This window comes from Natrix helvetica (assembly GCF_964273705.1).
Source record: "Natrix helvetica genome assembly, chromosome: 5".
NCBI classification, from domain to species: Eukaryota; Metazoa; Chordata; class Lepidosauria; order Squamata; family Natricidae; genus Natrix; species Natrix helvetica.
In genome coordinates, this window is record NC_138551.1 from 133,077,073 (window position 1) to 133,095,637 (window position 18,565).

The window sequence follows — 18,565 nt, forward strand, 5'->3', positions numbered from 1 at the left end:
CTCCCCACCAGCCCCCTGGGGACCCAGAAGAGGGTCCCGTGCCAGACAATTTAAGCCCTCCTTGCTAGGCCATTCTTGTTTTTCCACAAAAGACGGAGGTTTGTTTTCATCCCTAAGTGGGTCCGAGTTCCGTTAGACTCAGAAAACGAGAGAGAGACGAGGAAGACTAGAGAAAAAGGTAAACACTAAGAAATAATGATATATTTTTCCCATCTCATGCAGCAGTGGAGAGGCAAAGGTAAATAATCAACAGATTTCCCTGGGCTGTGCACCAATATTGAATCTGATGTAGTTTTAATTTGCTGTCATTGGGCTCAATTGGCCCCTCTATTTATTTCTCATGGCCCTGCCTACTTGGCTGAGTCCTACTCCTAGCTTGTCACTCAAAGGCCAAATCTTTGAGAAAATCACACATCATTTTATTAAATGACCCCCCCAACCTTTGGGTTTACTTCCCCACCTTCTCTTACAGCATTCCATTGCCCATTGTGGCTCAGGAGGATGGGACTTGTAGTTCTGATATTTCTGAAAAGCATCGCATTGGGAAATTAGTCTTCTCGGGTCCATTAAGTAGTTCCTTGATCAATTTCTCTGCTGAAAATGTCAGAGAGTTGTTATAGACGAGGGATGCTCCTGCTGCAGCTTGCAGATTCTGGGACTGGGAGCCAAGCCATGTATGAGTGTGGGTCAGACTAGATGACCTCGGGGCTCATTTTTTTAACTCTGTGGTTTTATGTGTGGTTCATAGGAAGTTTTTCAGTCAGACAAAGCTCCACTGGATTTAATGGTGGGAACCTTGTTGAGTGATATTATCTCATTTCCATTTTAAAGCTTCACATGATAAGCCTCAGGCGACAATTCAACTGGTGAAGCTGTTTAAGTGTGCTGGCAATTTCTGACAAGGACTTCCTGCTTCGCTCATCTTTTGTGGGACTGGCTACGTGGCCTCTGGGAGGCCTAAGCAGGTGAGAAGCCCCTGTGTTCTTCTTCCCATCTTGGCCCTCCACCCAGCCTGTCCATCACTGCCCTTTGATTGGCAGGTGGTTGTCCTGAGGATGGGGGAGGGCCATTTACAGCAGGCAGAAACTCCCTCAACTATGGTAAAAATGCTTCAATGTCTTCCTTCTCTGTTGGCATATTTTAAACCCTTTGGGACCCCACCCCCTTCCTATCTAGCTCAGTAGCTGCTGGAGGAGAAGGGGCGTCTCTCTGAGCCTGGGTCCCCTTGATGAGATCCAGCAACCCCCAAAACTATTCTCTCACCCTTCAGCCTTCCAAGGGATCCTCCACCTCCCTCCAACCCCCCACCCCTCCTCCTCCTCCTTGATGAAGCGAGCTCTGTCTTCCTCCTGAGGCTTCTGGGATCCTGTGAGGCCAAGGATCACGATCAGGGCCCTTTTCAGAGTCTTCCCTCCTTCCTGGGACTCTCCATCAAGCAGAGGCCGATCCTGACATCCACAGGAGCAGCTCCCCCTTCGGCCTCTTCCATCTTGGATGGTCCAGGAGGAGCTCTGGGCATTTCGGAGGCCATTGCCTAGAAGGGATAAGATCCCCGTGGACCAAATTCTCTCCCCCCCCAACAGCTGAGGCTCTTTTCCTTTGCACTGGGAGCACTTAGGGGTCTCCTGGAGTCTCAGTCAACCCCACCTCTGCCACCCATTGTTCAGAGTATTTCCCCCCTTTTTTTGAACCACCAAAGATTGACCCAGACTCCAGACTCACAAAGCACTGGATACTTGAACGAGTTGGGTTTTTGGTCTCTCCCTTCAGAAGCTGAGAACGTTCAAGTAAAGGACCTGGGATATGGACCATACTCTGTTCTTACTGTAAGGATACACCTGCCTAACCCCTCAGCTCTCCCGTAACTCCAGTTCTGCCTTCTAGACCCAGGTGGACATATTAATGTCCCTCGTCCAGATAAGAAAAAGAAACACAATCGCTCAACAATTGATTGCAGTAAACCAGGAACACAGGACTCTCCCCAGCACCCTCAAAGGACTTGGAGGTCTTTTGGGGAAGGGGCTCACACCACAACCTCGTAGGTGGGAATGTCTAAGGGTTCCCACCCCACCAACTACATCCACACAACCAGAGGAAGGGCCACCACTTCTCCCAAACAATGTTCTAGGTGTGTGTGGCAAAAAATAACTTTGCACCATCCACCACACTGAGGGCACCTCCACGATCTCAGCTGCCCACCTCACAGAACACCTAATGAACTTCAGAATGGAAAGCAGCCTTCAATACATAATCATACACATACTTACTGCAGCCAGGATTGCTTTCGCCCAAAACTGGAAAAAAATCAATACACTCACAGATGAGTATTCTAACAATAATTAGAAAAGTACTCGAATGTGCAGAGATGGACAAAATGACAACAGAACTAAAAGAAAGAGAAAAATTGGATTTCTATAAAATTTGGAATAGAATTTATAAGGGGCTAGAAAACAGAACCCAAACCGAAAATAGAGAATGTAAATATAAAGGTGATATAAATAATTAATATTATTATAACTGTTACTACTACTGTTGTTATACTATAGGACAAAGTAAAAAATAGGAAGGCAATGCAAAATGGAGAACTAGAAAGGCTAAATATGAAAGCCAATACAGAAGGTTGTATAATTGCTTTACATTATGATGTATGTTTTGTGTTTTGTTTTTTCTTGTTGTGTTTTTCTTTCTGTTTTTAAAGATTAAAATGTTCAATAAAAACTATTTTTTTAAAAAAATGCAAAGGAGCTGAGTGCCCTACACGAACACGGAAGGACAACAGATAGAGTGGTAAAATAAAATAAAAATTATATCCACTCTACAACTTTCTCACTATTTACCCAATGATATAGTCCAAAGGTTGCCACTTTCCTGCCACTCATTCAAAGATCTATATTGGGAGAAATGATGAAAAATGAAATTTCACTTCAAGCACAAGCAATTGAAAAATCAACTCCAATTTAGGATTCGTATACCGAGTTTTTATGCAGAAGGAAATCCCCAAGAGGCCCTGCTCTTACCATTAGGCAGGGTTCAAGGGTGGTGATGGCTTCCTTGGCATTAGAAGTCAGGCAGCACAAGAGTTATTATGGAGTGGCATCAAACTCCATAGCTCTGAGTGACCCTCCCCAGCAGTCTCTGGAGACAAGATGCCATGTTGAATAAATATCTTAGGTCACATTCTGAGTGGCACAATTTTCAGACAGGCGATGTCTGTGCTCTTGAGTGTACCGTTCTTTCTTTTCCAGGTGAAGCTTGGAGTGTCTCTGTCTGAATCAGGAAAGACACCGGATATCCCAGCTTGTGAGAGTGCTTTGAATTCATCTAACTCCACTTGTTTTTTTTTTGTTAAGACTTGGGAAGGGGATTGAAACAGCCCCATGAATTATGGACCTCCTGCTTCTGCTTCTGATGCTGCTGGTATCCCATCCATTGTCTGGGAAGCTGAGAATGAAATGCCCGCTGAGTTTGGAGCACCAGGATGGAAAACAACCATGGAGCTACTACAGGCCAGGAGACCATCTCATTGGTATAGTCATCACTGGAACAGAAATATCGCCTATAACGTTTCCTTTCAACAGTCCTCCTTCTAGTCCATCTCATTCGTAAGTCATTCCCGATAATGGAGTTGCATTCCCTCCATTTGCAGTTCTAACACTATCTTGTATTTTTTAAAATTATTTCACTTGATTCTATATTATAAGATCTTTCTAATTTCCTGAATGATTTTGAATTCCATTGTTGACCTCTTTTCTCTTGATTTGTGGAAGACTAAAATCCAAAGATGAGACCGGAAAAAAAAAAAAACCCTGAAAGTAGCTGACATTATTTTCCTCTTCTGTACAATCCAAGGTCCATCACTTGACTACTAAACTAGCTGATGTTTGGTTTTGGATCAATGTTGGCTTAAGGCTCAGTAGGCTTGTGGAGATAAAGAGAACTGCTTTTTTTAAAAAAGGATTTGTTGTTGCTGTTGATTATAACATGAAAATTTTCTTTTTTTTTATAGTAGCCTTTCTTTTGGTTTTTCAAAAAGACTACGCCTCATTTTTGCCATTCAACTTATCAACAAGTATCACCAGCTCCTGCACAATCTCACACTTGGCTACAACATCCATGACAACTCTATGAGCATTTTACACACTTCAGAAGCCTTGATGGATATTCTCTGTACTGGAGAAGCCAATGTCCCCAACTACGGCTGTGGAAGGAAGGACAACCTTTTCGTGATTTTTGATGGAGCTGCCAGGGACATCTCCACCCAGATGTCAACATTATTAGCCACCTACAAAATCCCCCAGGTTTGTGTCTGTTTTTCTCTGTCTGATAATGGAAATAAAAGTTCATGAGCAATAAATACAATCCTATCTTCTCCGTATACTTCAGGAGATGCTTTTCATCACACTAGTGAACATGACAACTATGTTTTACCCTATTATGTTCATGTTCAAATTCACCATAAAAGGCCTGAAAAGCAATAAAGTCCCTGGAGAGGATTTTCCAATGGATGTTCAACTATTCAAAAAATATCCCTAGAAGGTATGATCATTTTCACCCAGACATAATATCTGCAATATCCAGCTGGATTCAAGTTGGCAATAGTAGCGTCTCTTTATATAAAATGGAATAAAAAGGATTAGAATGGAATCGAATAAAACTTTATTGTCACTTTAAATGTACACTGATCAGCATATCTTAAAATGAAATTTCATTGCATTCAGCTCTCAAAGGGTTTCTCTGCAGCACCTTGAAAGCCCTGTATACCCACATTTCCACACTTATATAGCACAGAGAAATATCAAGTTCAAATGTACAATTTGTCCTTTGCTTAAAAACAGTGTATAATTATTCCCTTTTTTAGCACAGTAAAATTTCAATTAAAGACATCTTGGATTGAACAACTAACAAATTATACTAGGAGAGCTTTTCTCACATTCTCTTGGACAACTGGAGAATAGATCTAATATTGGAATATCAATTGTTAACATTAAAGAAAGAAAGATCTGACTGATAATCTTAGACTAAATGTTACACAAATGATCTATTGGGATCCATATATTAAAATAACAAGTACACTGAGCTGTCAGAATTTTAAAAAGTATATCTAATACAATCCATTATTTGAACAAAACAGTTCAGTAGAGATCTGAATACGTGGGTCTCATTGCAGTAAATTGTAGGGATGATACAGAAATGATTCACATTCGTTATTCTTTCTCTTTCTTACTTAATTTATTCTTGCATTCTGCTTCTCTACACAGACTTGTTAATATTTTGGGTACTACATTATGCATTTTGTTATGTCTTAATGCCAGTCAACAATAAATTAAATATGGAGTTATTAAAATCTAGTATTTGGGCCTTGATCTGACCCCAAATCTAACACAGTCTTCTTCGTTGCTTTTTCAGATCAGTGCTGAGCCTGTTTCAGAGATTCTGACTGACAAGAACCAATTCCCCTTTTTCCACCTGATGCTCCCCAAACAAGGGATCCATTACCCAGGAATTGTCCAACTGCTCCTCCACTTCAGATGGACCCTGATTGGCCTCTTTGCTTCAGACACAGATAATGGAGACAATTTCATGAGGATTTTCACTCCTATGCTTGTTAGGAATGGAATTTGTGTGGCTATATCACAACAATTCTCAACAACTAGACATACAGCAGCCCTCAAGGATTCCCTCTCTAAGTGGAGACAAGTCAACGTCTTTGTTCACTTCATGGAATATGATTCCATCTGGGAGAGAATCCTTCCTTTCCATTCAACACTTGGAGATTTGCCAGGACCCATTGAAGGGAAAGTCTGGATCATGTCAGTTTTAGGTCAGTTGATGCTTAAAAGGCACAGATTTTTCAAATATGTCCATAGTGTTTGGGCCTTTGCTTTTCAGGAGAAATATAGGCAAAACTATTATCCCTTTGAACCCAATATATTTTTGGAACCCCAGGTCAAAGATCAGCCTTTTCACTGTTCTCTTTCAAAGAATGTATTTTCTGTCAAAGGACGGAGAAGATGCACCCAGAAAGCCCCACTGGAGACCCAATGGAAAAAGAACAGGATCCGGATTGAAAATTATCCCTATTTATACAGTTTCATTAACACTCTGGCCCACGTTTTAAATGCTGCATATTCCTCCAGATCGAGGAGGAGAAACAAGGAGGCCAAAGAGATTTTGGGGGCTGCAAGTCTGCAATCATGGCAGGTAAAAATTACTGATGGGATATGATAAAAGTACCTTCTTTATATTTTATATAAATTTATTTTACATTATATTTCCAACAAACATTTGAAACACCTTTATATATCAGGTCTTAAATACCGAAAGTACATCACTGTATACAAATTCACTACATACTTCTTATAAGTATATTAGAATTCAATATAAGTTTCCAGCAGATCATTTTCATAAAGATTATTTTCAAGTTTTATCCCTCATATTTTTTCCACTGCATTGTTAATGAAATTATTCTGAAGTTAATTATATGCTTATTAATCTAATAATTCAGTTACTCCAACCAATTTACTACAGTAACCAGTATACATATATAATAATATAAAAAACATACAAAAGAAACCTTAATGATAGAGCTACATTGGGATTCCCATCCCTCTGTTCTTATACAAAATACCACAGTTTGTCAAGACCAAATAGCTAAACATCAGATGTTTTTCTACTGGATCTTATTTATTCAACTCTCTCTATTGAGAAATCATATTTTTTTCTGGAAGCTAGTAATTTATCATTTATTGATTCTAACTGCCTGCATTAATGAATTAACTGAAGAATAAAAAATAACTGTTATTCATATCTCCCCTGTCAGAAAGTTCCCCCCCCCCAAAAAAAAAGAACTGAAATCAGTTGGTGGCCTGGAGGAGAAAAGGGGTTTTACCCCTGTGGGTTTCCACTGGAAAATCCCAGAACTGACTTAATGGCAACCATCCCATTTGGCCCATTCAACAAAAGAAATCCCCAGCTTTTTAGGATGACCAAGAGTGTAGCTTTATTGAAAGTCCCATTTAGGCACAGCACAAGCAAAGTCAGTGTATGCTTCAATGAAACACACACACACACACACACCCGGTTACTGCAGCCAGCAACCAACCTGATGAACCCTGGAAGGAAATCTTCTTAGACTTTATCGTGGACCTGCCAGAGGGAGCACTGTAATTTGGACCATCAGCTATTCTCCAAGAAGGAGCATTTTGTGGCATGCCCAAAGATTTTCCCTACCTGATCCCTGGCAAAGCTGTTCATACAACATATCTAACGACTGCATAGAGCCCCGAAGTGCATCATCTCTGACCATGGGGTGCAGTTCACATCAAAATACCATGTTTTGCCCAAAATATGACCTACCCCGAAAGCCTTCAGTGTTGCAATCCTGGGATACGCTGAAGGCTTAGGGTAGAACCTTTTTGGCAACCTGCAGAAAAATGGGGAGGGGGATTTTCCTGCCTATCCTCCTTTTTCTCAAGTTCATCACAGACTGAGAAAAGGAGAACATGCAGGAAAATCCCCTCCGCCATTTTCCTGCAGAGCCGTCAGCATTGCAATTGTGGGATATGATATCTCTTGCTCCCCAGATCATCCCCTTTGTGAAGAAAGCCCAACCCAATACAAACACTGCCTCCAGCCACCTTTTCATCATTGTGAAAGGATTATCTGCAGGGGGGGGGGAGAGATTTCCTGCACATCGTCCTTTCAAAGAGGAGCCCCGCACATATGCATATCCAAAAAATGCTCCCTCCAGGGCTTCAGAGGCTCCAGTCTTGCAATCCTGTGCAGGGAAGGCAGAGGTTTGCTCTGAAGCTGCGGCAGAGTGTTGCAAAAGGAGACCTCTGCAGCTACGGTAATCTTTTGTTTGCTTGAAGAGGTGGCTGGAGCAGCACCTATAAGGCAGATGTTCCGTGGATGGAATTACCTGCTGCGACCGTCACTGTTTGGTAAGGAGGGTGTGGGGTGTGTGGGGTGCTTCACTTGGCCTCCTGCTGATTTTGAAGCCACAGTTGGCTGAAAAAGCAGCCATGCTTGCTGAAGGCGGCAGCCTGAGCGGCACCTGTGTAGCAAATGTTTCGTGGATTGTGGGATGGCCTGTGCGACCCTTCAGGAAGCTGGTGCAAGGGGCTGCTTGCCTTGCCCCCCTGCCTCATAAGGGTACATGGGGTAAAAAATAAGACCCTCCCTAAAAGAAGCCCTAGCCATTTTTTCTGGGGTCAAAACAAAATAAGACCCGGTCTTATTTTCCAGGAAATATGGTATTGGTGGGAATTCCTTAAACTGATTGGCTCCTCAAAAGGCTTTAGCTCTGCCAACCATCCCAGTACCAATGGAGCCTATGAATGAACCAATTCAGTGTTAGAGCAGTACCTGAGGTTTTATGAATTACCAACAGACCAATTGGGCTGAACTCCTGCCTTTTGCAGAAATGGCATATAATAACTCCATGCATAGTAGCATGGGATTTACACTAATGAGGATAGGTAGTGTGGTGGAGTTTGTGCTGATGATCAGAGGTTCCTCAGGGATGACCGTCCTGGGTATCATTGGCTGAGTGGATGAAAACCTTAAGGGAACTGTGGGGAGTCCTGCACAGAGTGTTACAGAAAGCTAGGGAAACACAAAAGAAGCAAGCAGACAAAAAGGGGGCACCACAGAGGGAATTCAAGGTGGGAGGCAGTGTACCTGGCTACAACATTTCTCAAACTAGCCTTGTAGAAAGTTGGCTCCAAAGTATGTAGGGCCTTTTCCAATTATGCCAAAAAGCCTTGAGCAAGTTTCATTGCAGCCTGCTGAATGCTTTCTGCAGCCGGGATGAAGACCTGCTACAGAAGCGCCACCGCCACCGCCTCCTCCTCCTCCTCCTCTTCCTCCTCCTCTCCTGGTCAAAGGAGAGGAGCACTATGAGATTATGGAAATTCTTAACTCCCTGTACCATAGAGGGAAACTGCGGTATTTAGTATTAGGGAGAGGCTACCCTCTAGCCAATGCCAAAGCAACAGATGTGAAGGCAGCTAGGTTAGTGTGAAGATTTCATGCCAAGCATCCATCCTGGCTCAAGTGAGGGTGATTGTGGAAGTGGGCAGTAAGGTCTAATGTGTGCACTGTTGTGTTTTATTTTCCAGGGCTATCATTCCTCTGGATGGTTGGCAGGTCAAACTTGACTCCATAGTTGCCTGCACCTGCTTTTGCTCCCAGTTTGGCCAATAGTGATGTGGGTGGAGGGGGGCAGGCTGGTGGAGGTAACTAAGGGTGGAGGAAGGTATTGGAATGAAAGTGAACCATCTGTTGCTAGGGAGGCATTATCTATCAAGGTCAAATAATGAAAAATGTTTTGACCAAAACAGACAGCTTTTCCCAAAACAAAAGAACCAAACTCAATTGGTGAACTATGAACTGTGGATGGCCCAGAGGGGAAAAGGGGAGTTACCCATGTGGGTTTTTGTGGAGAAATCTCAGAACTGACTTTGCTTCTGCTGTGCCTAGAAGGGTCTTTCAATAAAGCTACACTCTTGGTCATCCTAAAGAGCCGGGAGTTTCTTTTGATGAATGTGCCAAATAGGATAGTTGGCATTCCCATTTCTATGAGGAACATTGAAAATTATTTGAGTACAATTAATAATGACCACACCATCCAAACTTCACTTAGCTAGGTTGCTAATCATGATTTCATGAAGATGTTTGTTAACACTTTGAGGAAATCAAGTTATATTAAAAGCATCCCCACAATCTATTAACGAAGTGTAATGATATAGGAGAATGACCTTGGGGATGATGACTAGAAATGTTCAGCCAAGAGAGAGGGAGACCTCAGTTGCACAACAGGCAGAGAAAGAAGAAAGGATGCTGTCTAACATTTCAGGCTGTAGAAACTGTTGGTGGGAGATTTCTGCTTTCAGACCTGCAAGGATCAGATAATGTAGACTTACAATAAATTAGAATTTGCTCCTCTGGTCAGGTGTCCCATCTGTTTACCTGAAAGAATATTAACCTGGGAACTTACATCTAAACAAATCCATTCCAGGTTGTTTTCAAAGAGTTTAGGAATAATTTCTTTATAGGTTTGTTCATTCAACGTGTTATGACTGTTCTACAATGTTCTATATAATTGAGAAATTTTGTCAATTTTGTTTTTTCAAGGTATGATTGGCAAATTTTACTAAATCTTTGTTTTTCATTTTTGAAGATAGTAGTTAACTCTTGTTCTCCCAACTAAGAATATTTGCAAGTCACATAATTGTAGAGGAAAGATTCAAACCTCATGAGATATGAAACCAAAATTTCTTAACAGAACTTAACAGAATACAGAATAACAGTTGGAAGGCACCTTGTAGGTCATCTAATCCAACCCCACCCAACCAAGCAGGAGACCCTACACCATTTCTGACAGTTGGCAATCCAGTCTCTTCTTCAAAGCTTCCAATGATGAAGCTCCCACAACTCCTGAAGGCAACTTCTTTTCCTTTGGTTGGTTGTTCTCACTGTCAGAAAATTTCTCCTTATTTCTAGATTGAATCTCTCCTTGGTCAGTTTCCATCCATTATTCCTTGTCTGGCCTTCAGGTGCTTTGCAAAATAGCTTTTAATATTTCTGGATTTTCCATTGTAGTTTCATCCCTTTCTGGCAAAGAATGAGTTTTGCAATCTTTCCACCTTTATTTTGTATCTGGACCAAAATGGAGATGTAGCAGCAGATCTGAAGATCAGGACCTGGGTGATGCTCCCAAACCTGCATTTCAGCTTTCAGCACCCAGGGACTTTTGAAAGAGGGAGACTTATTATCAACCAAGATGCTCATTCATGGCTAAAGGTGGGTGAACTATTGGCATCTTTTCTCTGTTTTCCAAAGTCTTAGGAGCCATTTCCAGTGGGCTAAGCCTAGGCACCATGGTGAATGTCCTTCAGTGAGAATTGAAAGTGGGGAGCGATAGTTTCATAGACTGCTTGGGAGGCTTCAGTAGTAATGGAAAAAGTGTCCTTCAGATGCTAGAATGATGGACCAATTGATTCTAAGCTGATTCAGACAATCTGGGATCTGGAATGACAATTGTTTAGGACAGTGGTGGGCAACCCGCGGCTCGGGAGCCACATGCGGCTCTTTACACCCTTTAATGCGGCTCTTCTGTGTGCCGGGTGCCCGCTCCCCTCCCTCCTCTCGGGCTTCGGAGGGAAGCTTCTGCAAAAGCCCGGGCGAGTGACAACCAATTTTGGTCCTATGACTGCAGAATGCTGCAAAATACCATAAATGCAGGCCAGTTGTTGAGTGTTTCAAATGTGATTGGAACACTCAACAAGGTGACCACAGTGTGTGTGTGTGTGTGTGTGAGTGAGAAAGACAGACAGAGAGAGGAACAGAGAGAGGGAGTGAGGGAGGGAATCAGAGAGAGACTGACAGACAGACACACACACACACACACAGACACAGACAGAGAGAGACAGAGAGGGGGAGGGAGGGAGAGACAGATAGACAGACAGAGAGACACACACAGAGTGAGTGATTAAGTGAATGAGTGAGAGACAGACACACCCACATACACAGAGTGACAGAGAGAGAGGAAGGGAGGGGAGAGAGACAGAGGGAGAGACAGAGACAGACACACACACACACACAGAGTGAGTGAGAGACAGACAGACAGACACACACACAGAGTGACAGAGATGGGGGAGGGAGGGAGAGAGAGACAAAGAGCCAGAGAGAGAGAGAGAAAGAAAAAGAAAAAAAGTGGGAGAGAGAGATGAAATTAAAAACAACAACATACAAACCTGACTTACTCAAACTATCCAAGGAAATGCAAGGCCAATGTTCACATTAGTGGTTGTGACTTTGTCAGTCAATGTCAGGATGTAATTTTCTCTACATTGTAAGGCAAATTTTACGGAATTTAACATTATCGATAAATAATATCGTTCTAAAGTTTTTGTTTTATTAGTTGTGTTATTTGTATCCTCCCGACCTATGTGGATACTTGCATGCAGAATATTCTCAATAAAAACTTATTGAAACTAAAAACAGTGTACCATCCTATGTATTTTCGGTTTTAAAAATGTGGCTCTCAAAGTAAATTTCAATCGTGGTTTTGGCGAGATTTGGCTCAGTTGAAAAAAAAGGTTGCCCACCACTGGTTTAGGACATAAACGAGGGTCCTTTTGTGTCCCCTCAGTGTTTATTATCTCCAGAAACCTGGTGAGAGAGGCCATCAAGGGCTGGAGTTTATGGTACTGATAGCCTCAAGTTCGCCTTGTTCCTTGTCCTCAAATAGAAGGGAAGAAGAAGGCAAATCTGTTGATCGGTGCCTGAGTTCAGGTTTGGATGCAATGAAGTTTATTCAAGACTGGATGGAGGTCCTGTGGTCCCCGGTGGAATATAAGCTTTGGAATTAGAATTGAACTTCTCCAAACTTATGTGCTGCCTGTCTCCCTCATCAGAGTAAGGGCATCAGGAGGAACCCACTGACTGTCACTTAATGCTTAAATCTTTTTGCTATTCCATCCTACCTAAATACTTTTTTCCAATGTGGTATGACAGAAGTATCTGCCTGTAGTTATATTTCCTGCATCTCTTTTGAATGAGCCAGAAATTTCATATTCACCTAAATGAAGTCTAGAGACTATTTGGTTAATATCCATTTCTCCCTCCATATTCCATGGACGGAGAGTCCTAACACATTTTCTTTGGCATTCCTTGTTTTTCTGCTCAGTCCCTGCCTCAGTCCAAATGTGTGGAAAGTTGTCATCCTGGATTTGTCAAGAGGGTTCGAGAAGGGGAGCCAGTTTGCTGCTATGACTGCGTTCCTTGTCCGGAGGGGACCTTCTCCACTCAGGAAGGTGGGTCACACTGAGGAAAATGGGAGGCTTTGTGGAACTGGATCAATCCAGAGCAGTGGTGGGATTCATTTTTTTTTTACTACCGGTTCTGTAGGCATGGTTTAGTGAACGTGGTTTGGCTTGGTGGGCGTGGCAGGGGAAGGATACTGCAAAATCCCCATTCCCTCCTGATCAGCTGGGACTCAGGAGGCAGAGAATAGATGGGGGCGGGGCCAGCCAGAGGTGGTATTTGCCGATTCTCTGAACTACTCAAAACTTCCACTACCAGTTCTCTAGAACTGGTCAGAACCTGTTGAATACCACCTCTGATCGAGAACATTTTCATGGAAGTGCATGTTGAAAGGGACATTGAAGGTTAACTGTATTCTTGTTTAGTTCCAAAGTGCACAAATTCTTATCTGGACAGAATAATAATCAAAAAAATCTTGAAGGAGGGATAGGAAGAGAAAGGAAGGTATGGCAGATTGGGCAACCTTTATCATTGGCAGGGAAACTCATTCTTCTGCTTGTTAGTTTGAATGTGTTCCTTCCATGTTTACTCTTCTAGTTCTTTGACATTTTAGGAGCTCTCTTAGGTCCATTCTTTTTGCTCATCTCAAGCAGATTTATGGTTTGTCATCCCCCCAAACTGATGCCTAAAAAGATATAACAAGCAATCAATTTCTATTGAGGAGAGATTTTGGGCTCAATAGAACAAGAAGGAAGGAAGGAAGGAAAGAAGGAAGGAAGGAAGAAAGGAAGGAAGGAAGGAAGAAAGGAAGGAAGGAAGGAAGGAAGGAAGGAAGGAAAAAAAGAAAAGAAAAGAGAAAAGGGAATTAAAGAAAAGAAATGCATTACCATAAAACCAAGGAGAATGCTATAGCTGTGAGATGAGAATGGTAAACTAAATGTAAAAATACTGGGGACAAAATATGTTCATTTTTCTCCAGTCCTTTAATTATTCATGTTATGGACTAAAAGGTAAAACACTAATATTTATTTTAACCCAGTTCAAATTCCTTTATCATAGGTACTGTGTCTTCCATTTCTTTTTATCTCCTTTGTTGTTGTTAAATAGGAAATGTGTACAACTTCACCCCTCTGGGAGACATGACAGCAGTGTTCCAATATCTCGGGGCTGCCACAAAGAAGAGGGAGTCAAGCTATTCTCCAAAGCACCTTAGGGCAGGACAAGAAGCAGTGAGTGGAAACTAATCAAGGAGAGAAGCAACCTAAAACTAAGAAAAATTTTCCAGACAGTTAGAACAATTGACCAGTGGAACAACTTACCTACAGAACTTGTGGGTGCTCCATCACTGGAGGTTTTGAAAAAGAGATGGTTCATTTGTTTGAAATGTTATAGGGTTTCCTGCTTCAGCAGACAGTTGGACTAGAAGACCTCCAAGATCCCTTCCAAATCTGTTTTCCTATTATTCCATAGACCTTAAAAAAGGATGTCAAAATGGAGAATTAGTAAAAATAAGAAACTGTACATTGTTGATTTATATGGAATTAGTTCAGTGCTTGAACAAATTTCTGAATCTAGACAGCATGGGACCAAATTGCTTCATCTGATCATTCTTAGAATATAAAGATTTTGTCAAAACAAAGCCTGATATTCTCCCTGATTATAACTTAAGGAATTAATCTTCCTTAATATTTCTTTAAATGTGCATAACATTATACCTCTTTGGTGAACCCTAAAATCAGTTCAGCCAAAACTCTTCATTAAATGACATATGACACAGTTGTAGAAATATAATTCAACATCACACTTACAAGTAAATATAACTATTATATTTATTTTCAAAGTGTATTAATAGACATGGTTTCAAAAGCAAAATGAAGTTCAAGCCAGACAAGATCAAATCATATGGGTTAGAGACATTCAGATTTTTTACATCATCACACAAATTTAAAAAGTCCTGATATAAGTTATTCCAAGAAGATATTTCTTTAAAGATAAAATGATAGAATATTAAAGGGAAATTGACTTTTTCAGATACAGAAAAATGCACCAAGTGTCCAGATGATAAATATCCAAATGAGGACCGAATCCAATGCATCCCCAAAGTTGTAACCTATCTATCTTATGAAGAATATCTGACCATCATCTTGGTCTCTTTTGCCCTAATCTTGTTCCTCACCATAGACCTTGTTTTAGTCATCTTCATTAAATACCGAGAAACTCCCATTGTCAAAGCCAACAACCGGGATCTCTCCTATATCCTCCTGGTCTCCCTCCTGCTTTGCTTCTTATCTTCTTCTCTCTTCATTGGTCAACCAAGGAAAGCCACCTGCCTTCTCCGACAAACGGTTTTCAGCATCACCTTCTCAGTTGCCATTTCTTCTCTCTTGGCCAAAACCATCACGGTGGTGCTGGCTTTCCTGGCCACAAAACCAGGAAACCGAGTGAAGAGATGGTTGGGGAAGAGCTTGGCCAACTCCATCATCCTCTTTTGTTCTACAGTCCAAATTATCATCTGCTCCATCTGGCTGGGAGTTTCTACCCCATTCCCTGACTCTGACCTCCACTCCCAGCCTGGAGAGATCATCCTGCAATGCAACGAAGGGGCTGTTGTCATGTTCTACGTCACCCTCAGCTACATGGGCTTCCTGGCTGCCATTTGCTTCACGGTGGCTTTCCTGGCCAGGAATCTGCCTGGAGCCTTCAATGAAGCCAAGCTGATCACCTTCAGCATGCTGGTCTTCTGCAGCGTCTGGGTGACTTTTGTGCCCACCTACCTGAGCACCAAAGGGAAATACATGGTGGCTGTTCAGGTCTTCTCCATCCTGGCCTCCAGTGCTGGTCTGCTGGGCTGCATCTTCATCCCCAAGTGCTACATTATCCTTCTGAGGCCAGACCTGAACACAAAGGAGCATCTCACAGCCAGAATAAATGTAAAAGCATGAGATATAATACCATTATGATATTGGAATACTTGTTAAAGTTTATTTTATTTGAAAGGAGATATTCTCCATGACTGTACTTCTTTTATCTCCCTATTCATCCCAATAAATCTAGCTAAAAAGAACTCTGTGAAAGTCATTCAGAGGAATGTAATATTCAGCAAGTACCAATGAATCAGACATCTTCTGAAAAATAATTGAGGCACTTGTTCCTACTGACAGCAACTAAAAGTGTTTGCTTTTTGTAAAAGAATTTTTTATGTTTAAACAGACAAACACAAACAAAACATAAAACATAAAACCATCTTCCAGTTACATACAGTGTGTCTGTTAGTTATAAAACTTTTGTGCATCCTCTCCATAGTCTTCACTTACAATTTATATAAAATCTCATATTATCAAACTAGTATATATGTATACGTTATTATCATTGTTAATTGTTTAGACTATAACTATTATTACTTTATTTTATGTGAGATATTCCAAATTTTGAATTAATTTATATTATGGCATTTCATTACATCATCCTAAATCCATCCAGTAGTAGTACATCTTTATATTATATTCTGTATCATTCCATTACCCTTGTATTGTAAATTCTCTAGCATATTTCATTTCCATATTTTTTGTCTAACCATTGATGAAATAAATCCCATATCTTATAAAATTGTTTATCTTCTTGTTCTTTACTTTGAAATGTCAATTTGCTCATTTTGGCACATTCCATTATTTTCTGAATAACTTCCTCTGCGTTGGTTTTTTTTCTCATTTTTCTAATTTTTTGCAAATACAATTCTAGCCATTGTTAGCACATTTACAATCAAATATTTCAATTCTCTACTATATATTTCCAATAAAATCCCTAATAAGAATATCTCTGGTTTAAAGTCTATATGTTTTTCTATCATTTTTTCCACCCATGTGTGAATTTTAGTCCAGTATCTTTTAGCTTCTGCACACGTCCACCACATGTGGTAATATGAGCCCGGTATCTAATGACATTTCCAACATTTTTCAGATTTATTCTCAAACATTCTTGCTATTCTCGTCAGGGGTAGGTGCTACCTGTAAAATATCTTATACAAATTTTCTTTATATGCTGTTGACATTGTCATTTTATAATTTTGAGACCAAAATTTTTGCCATTTCTCTAAATCAAGAGAATGTCCAAAATTTTCCCCACAAGTAATCATTGTTTTTTTAACTTGTTCTTCCTCTAGCCTAACCTCTAGTAAGTAGCCATATAGTTTTTTAATCACCTTTCCGTCGGTACCTGTCAGGATTTTATCTAAATCAGTCAATTTGTCATAAAAACCTTCTATTTTAAAATCTTTATCATATCTAGAATGTATTTGCACATATGAAAACCAGTTCATCCTTATATTTGTTCTTCCAGTTCTTGCATAGATTTACGTTCAGCCTCTGCATTCAATATTTCACCATATCTAACTGTTTGTTCCTTTTTATATGTTATTGGATATGAAAAAGCTTCAATTGTTGATAAGCAGACTGGAATTTTTAAATAATGATGCCTTTTAATCTTCTCCCAGCTTAATAGCAAAGCCTCATATATATAATGTCTTCTGAAGTACCCTTAAAAAGTGTTTGTGTGTGTGAGAGAGAGTAAGATCATAAGAGGTAAGGTGGGAGCTGTAGGAGCCTTGCTCCAATTGGGTTGTTGCATAATCTCCATGAGAAGCCTTGGAATGGCAGAATGACCTGGAATGGAGAGATTGACCTGCTCTCCATCACTATTATGTCCTTCTTTCTTGATTTCCTGATAAAACCCCTTTCACAGAAAGCTTTGATCAAAATAGCTGTCTGGGGTTTCACTTTGGGTTTGTTATTATTTCCGTATCTACTCTTTAGAAATCCCCACTTTTTTTCCTTCTTCATCCAGAGAATGAAAATGGCAACATCTAATCTGTCCCTTTAATTTCCCACTCTATCATTTGTCCATAAAGCCTTTCCCTGCTTCTGTCCCAAGTGGGCTTGTGTGTGTGAAAGGCTGGAGAAGAGGCCCAGGGAAAAAAGCTCTTGAGATTCTCTCCAGCAGGAGGTTGAGGGGATCCTGTGTAGAGGCAGCCTCATCTTTGACCAAATGCTCTGGATTGGGGCATGAGAGTTCAATGCTGCCTATTCATCCAGATCCAAGAAGGGAGGGGAGTAAGGGGGAGGGGACATCCAGGTTTCTAGCAAGAGGCACACATGGAAAGTCTTCCGCCTTCCAACCACAGAGATTGTGGGTGGATCAGGAGTCAGCCTGAGGTTTCAGAATGGCTTCTGGTTGCCACTCGGATCCCTTTGCAAATTCCATTTTAAGCAGGTAAAAAAGGTTTGATGGATCAGACCAAGATCAATCTAAACTCGACGCTGATCCCCCAGATGCCTCTGGTCTGCCCACAAGCAGTGGGGAGGGGGGGGACATCACTTGCCCCAACATGGAACGTGGCAGGGGTGGGATTCAGCTAGTTTCCACGGGTTTGCTAGAACCTCTTGTTAATTGTATGAGCAGTTATGAGAACCGGCTGAATTGCTTCGGCCTGCCCTCCAACCCCCTCCTGAGGGTGTGCCCCCCCCCCGAAAACGACCTGTCTCAAGATCTCATGGATCTCTTTAGCTCAAGCAACGGAATTCCACGAGGTTAATTCTCTCTCCGCCAAGCAAAGGAATCTCTGCCGAGCCCAGAATGGGGCGTCCTCGAACTTTGGGATTGGGAGGGCCCAGAAAGGAGGAGGACCAATAGGAATTCTTTCTGCTTCAGCATCATCGGTCTCCTGGTAGAGTCTCCCTTGACTTCACCCAATGCAGGAGAGCATTCCAAGCAGAGAAGAAGCCCCGTTGGTTCTTCAGGC

At 41.4% G+C, this 18,565-nt stretch overlaps 1 protein-coding gene across 1 annotated transcript; it reads left to right on the forward strand.

Moving 5' to 3' along the window:
* Positions 1-627: 627 nt before the first annotated feature.
* Positions 628-15,713, forward strand: LOC309393759 (vomeronasal type-2 receptor 26-like; the record flags this gene model as incomplete). Its single annotated transcript, XM_081956256.1, has 6 exons — positions 628-686; positions 1,700-1,826; positions 6,138-6,201; positions 12,158-12,180; positions 12,695-12,821; positions 14,803-15,713. 6 exons carry the CDS (start codon positions 628-630, stop codon positions 15,711-15,713), a joined length of 1,311 nt encoding a protein of 436 aa, XP_081812382.1.
* Between the last annotated feature and the right edge of the window lie 2,852 nt (positions 15,714-18,565).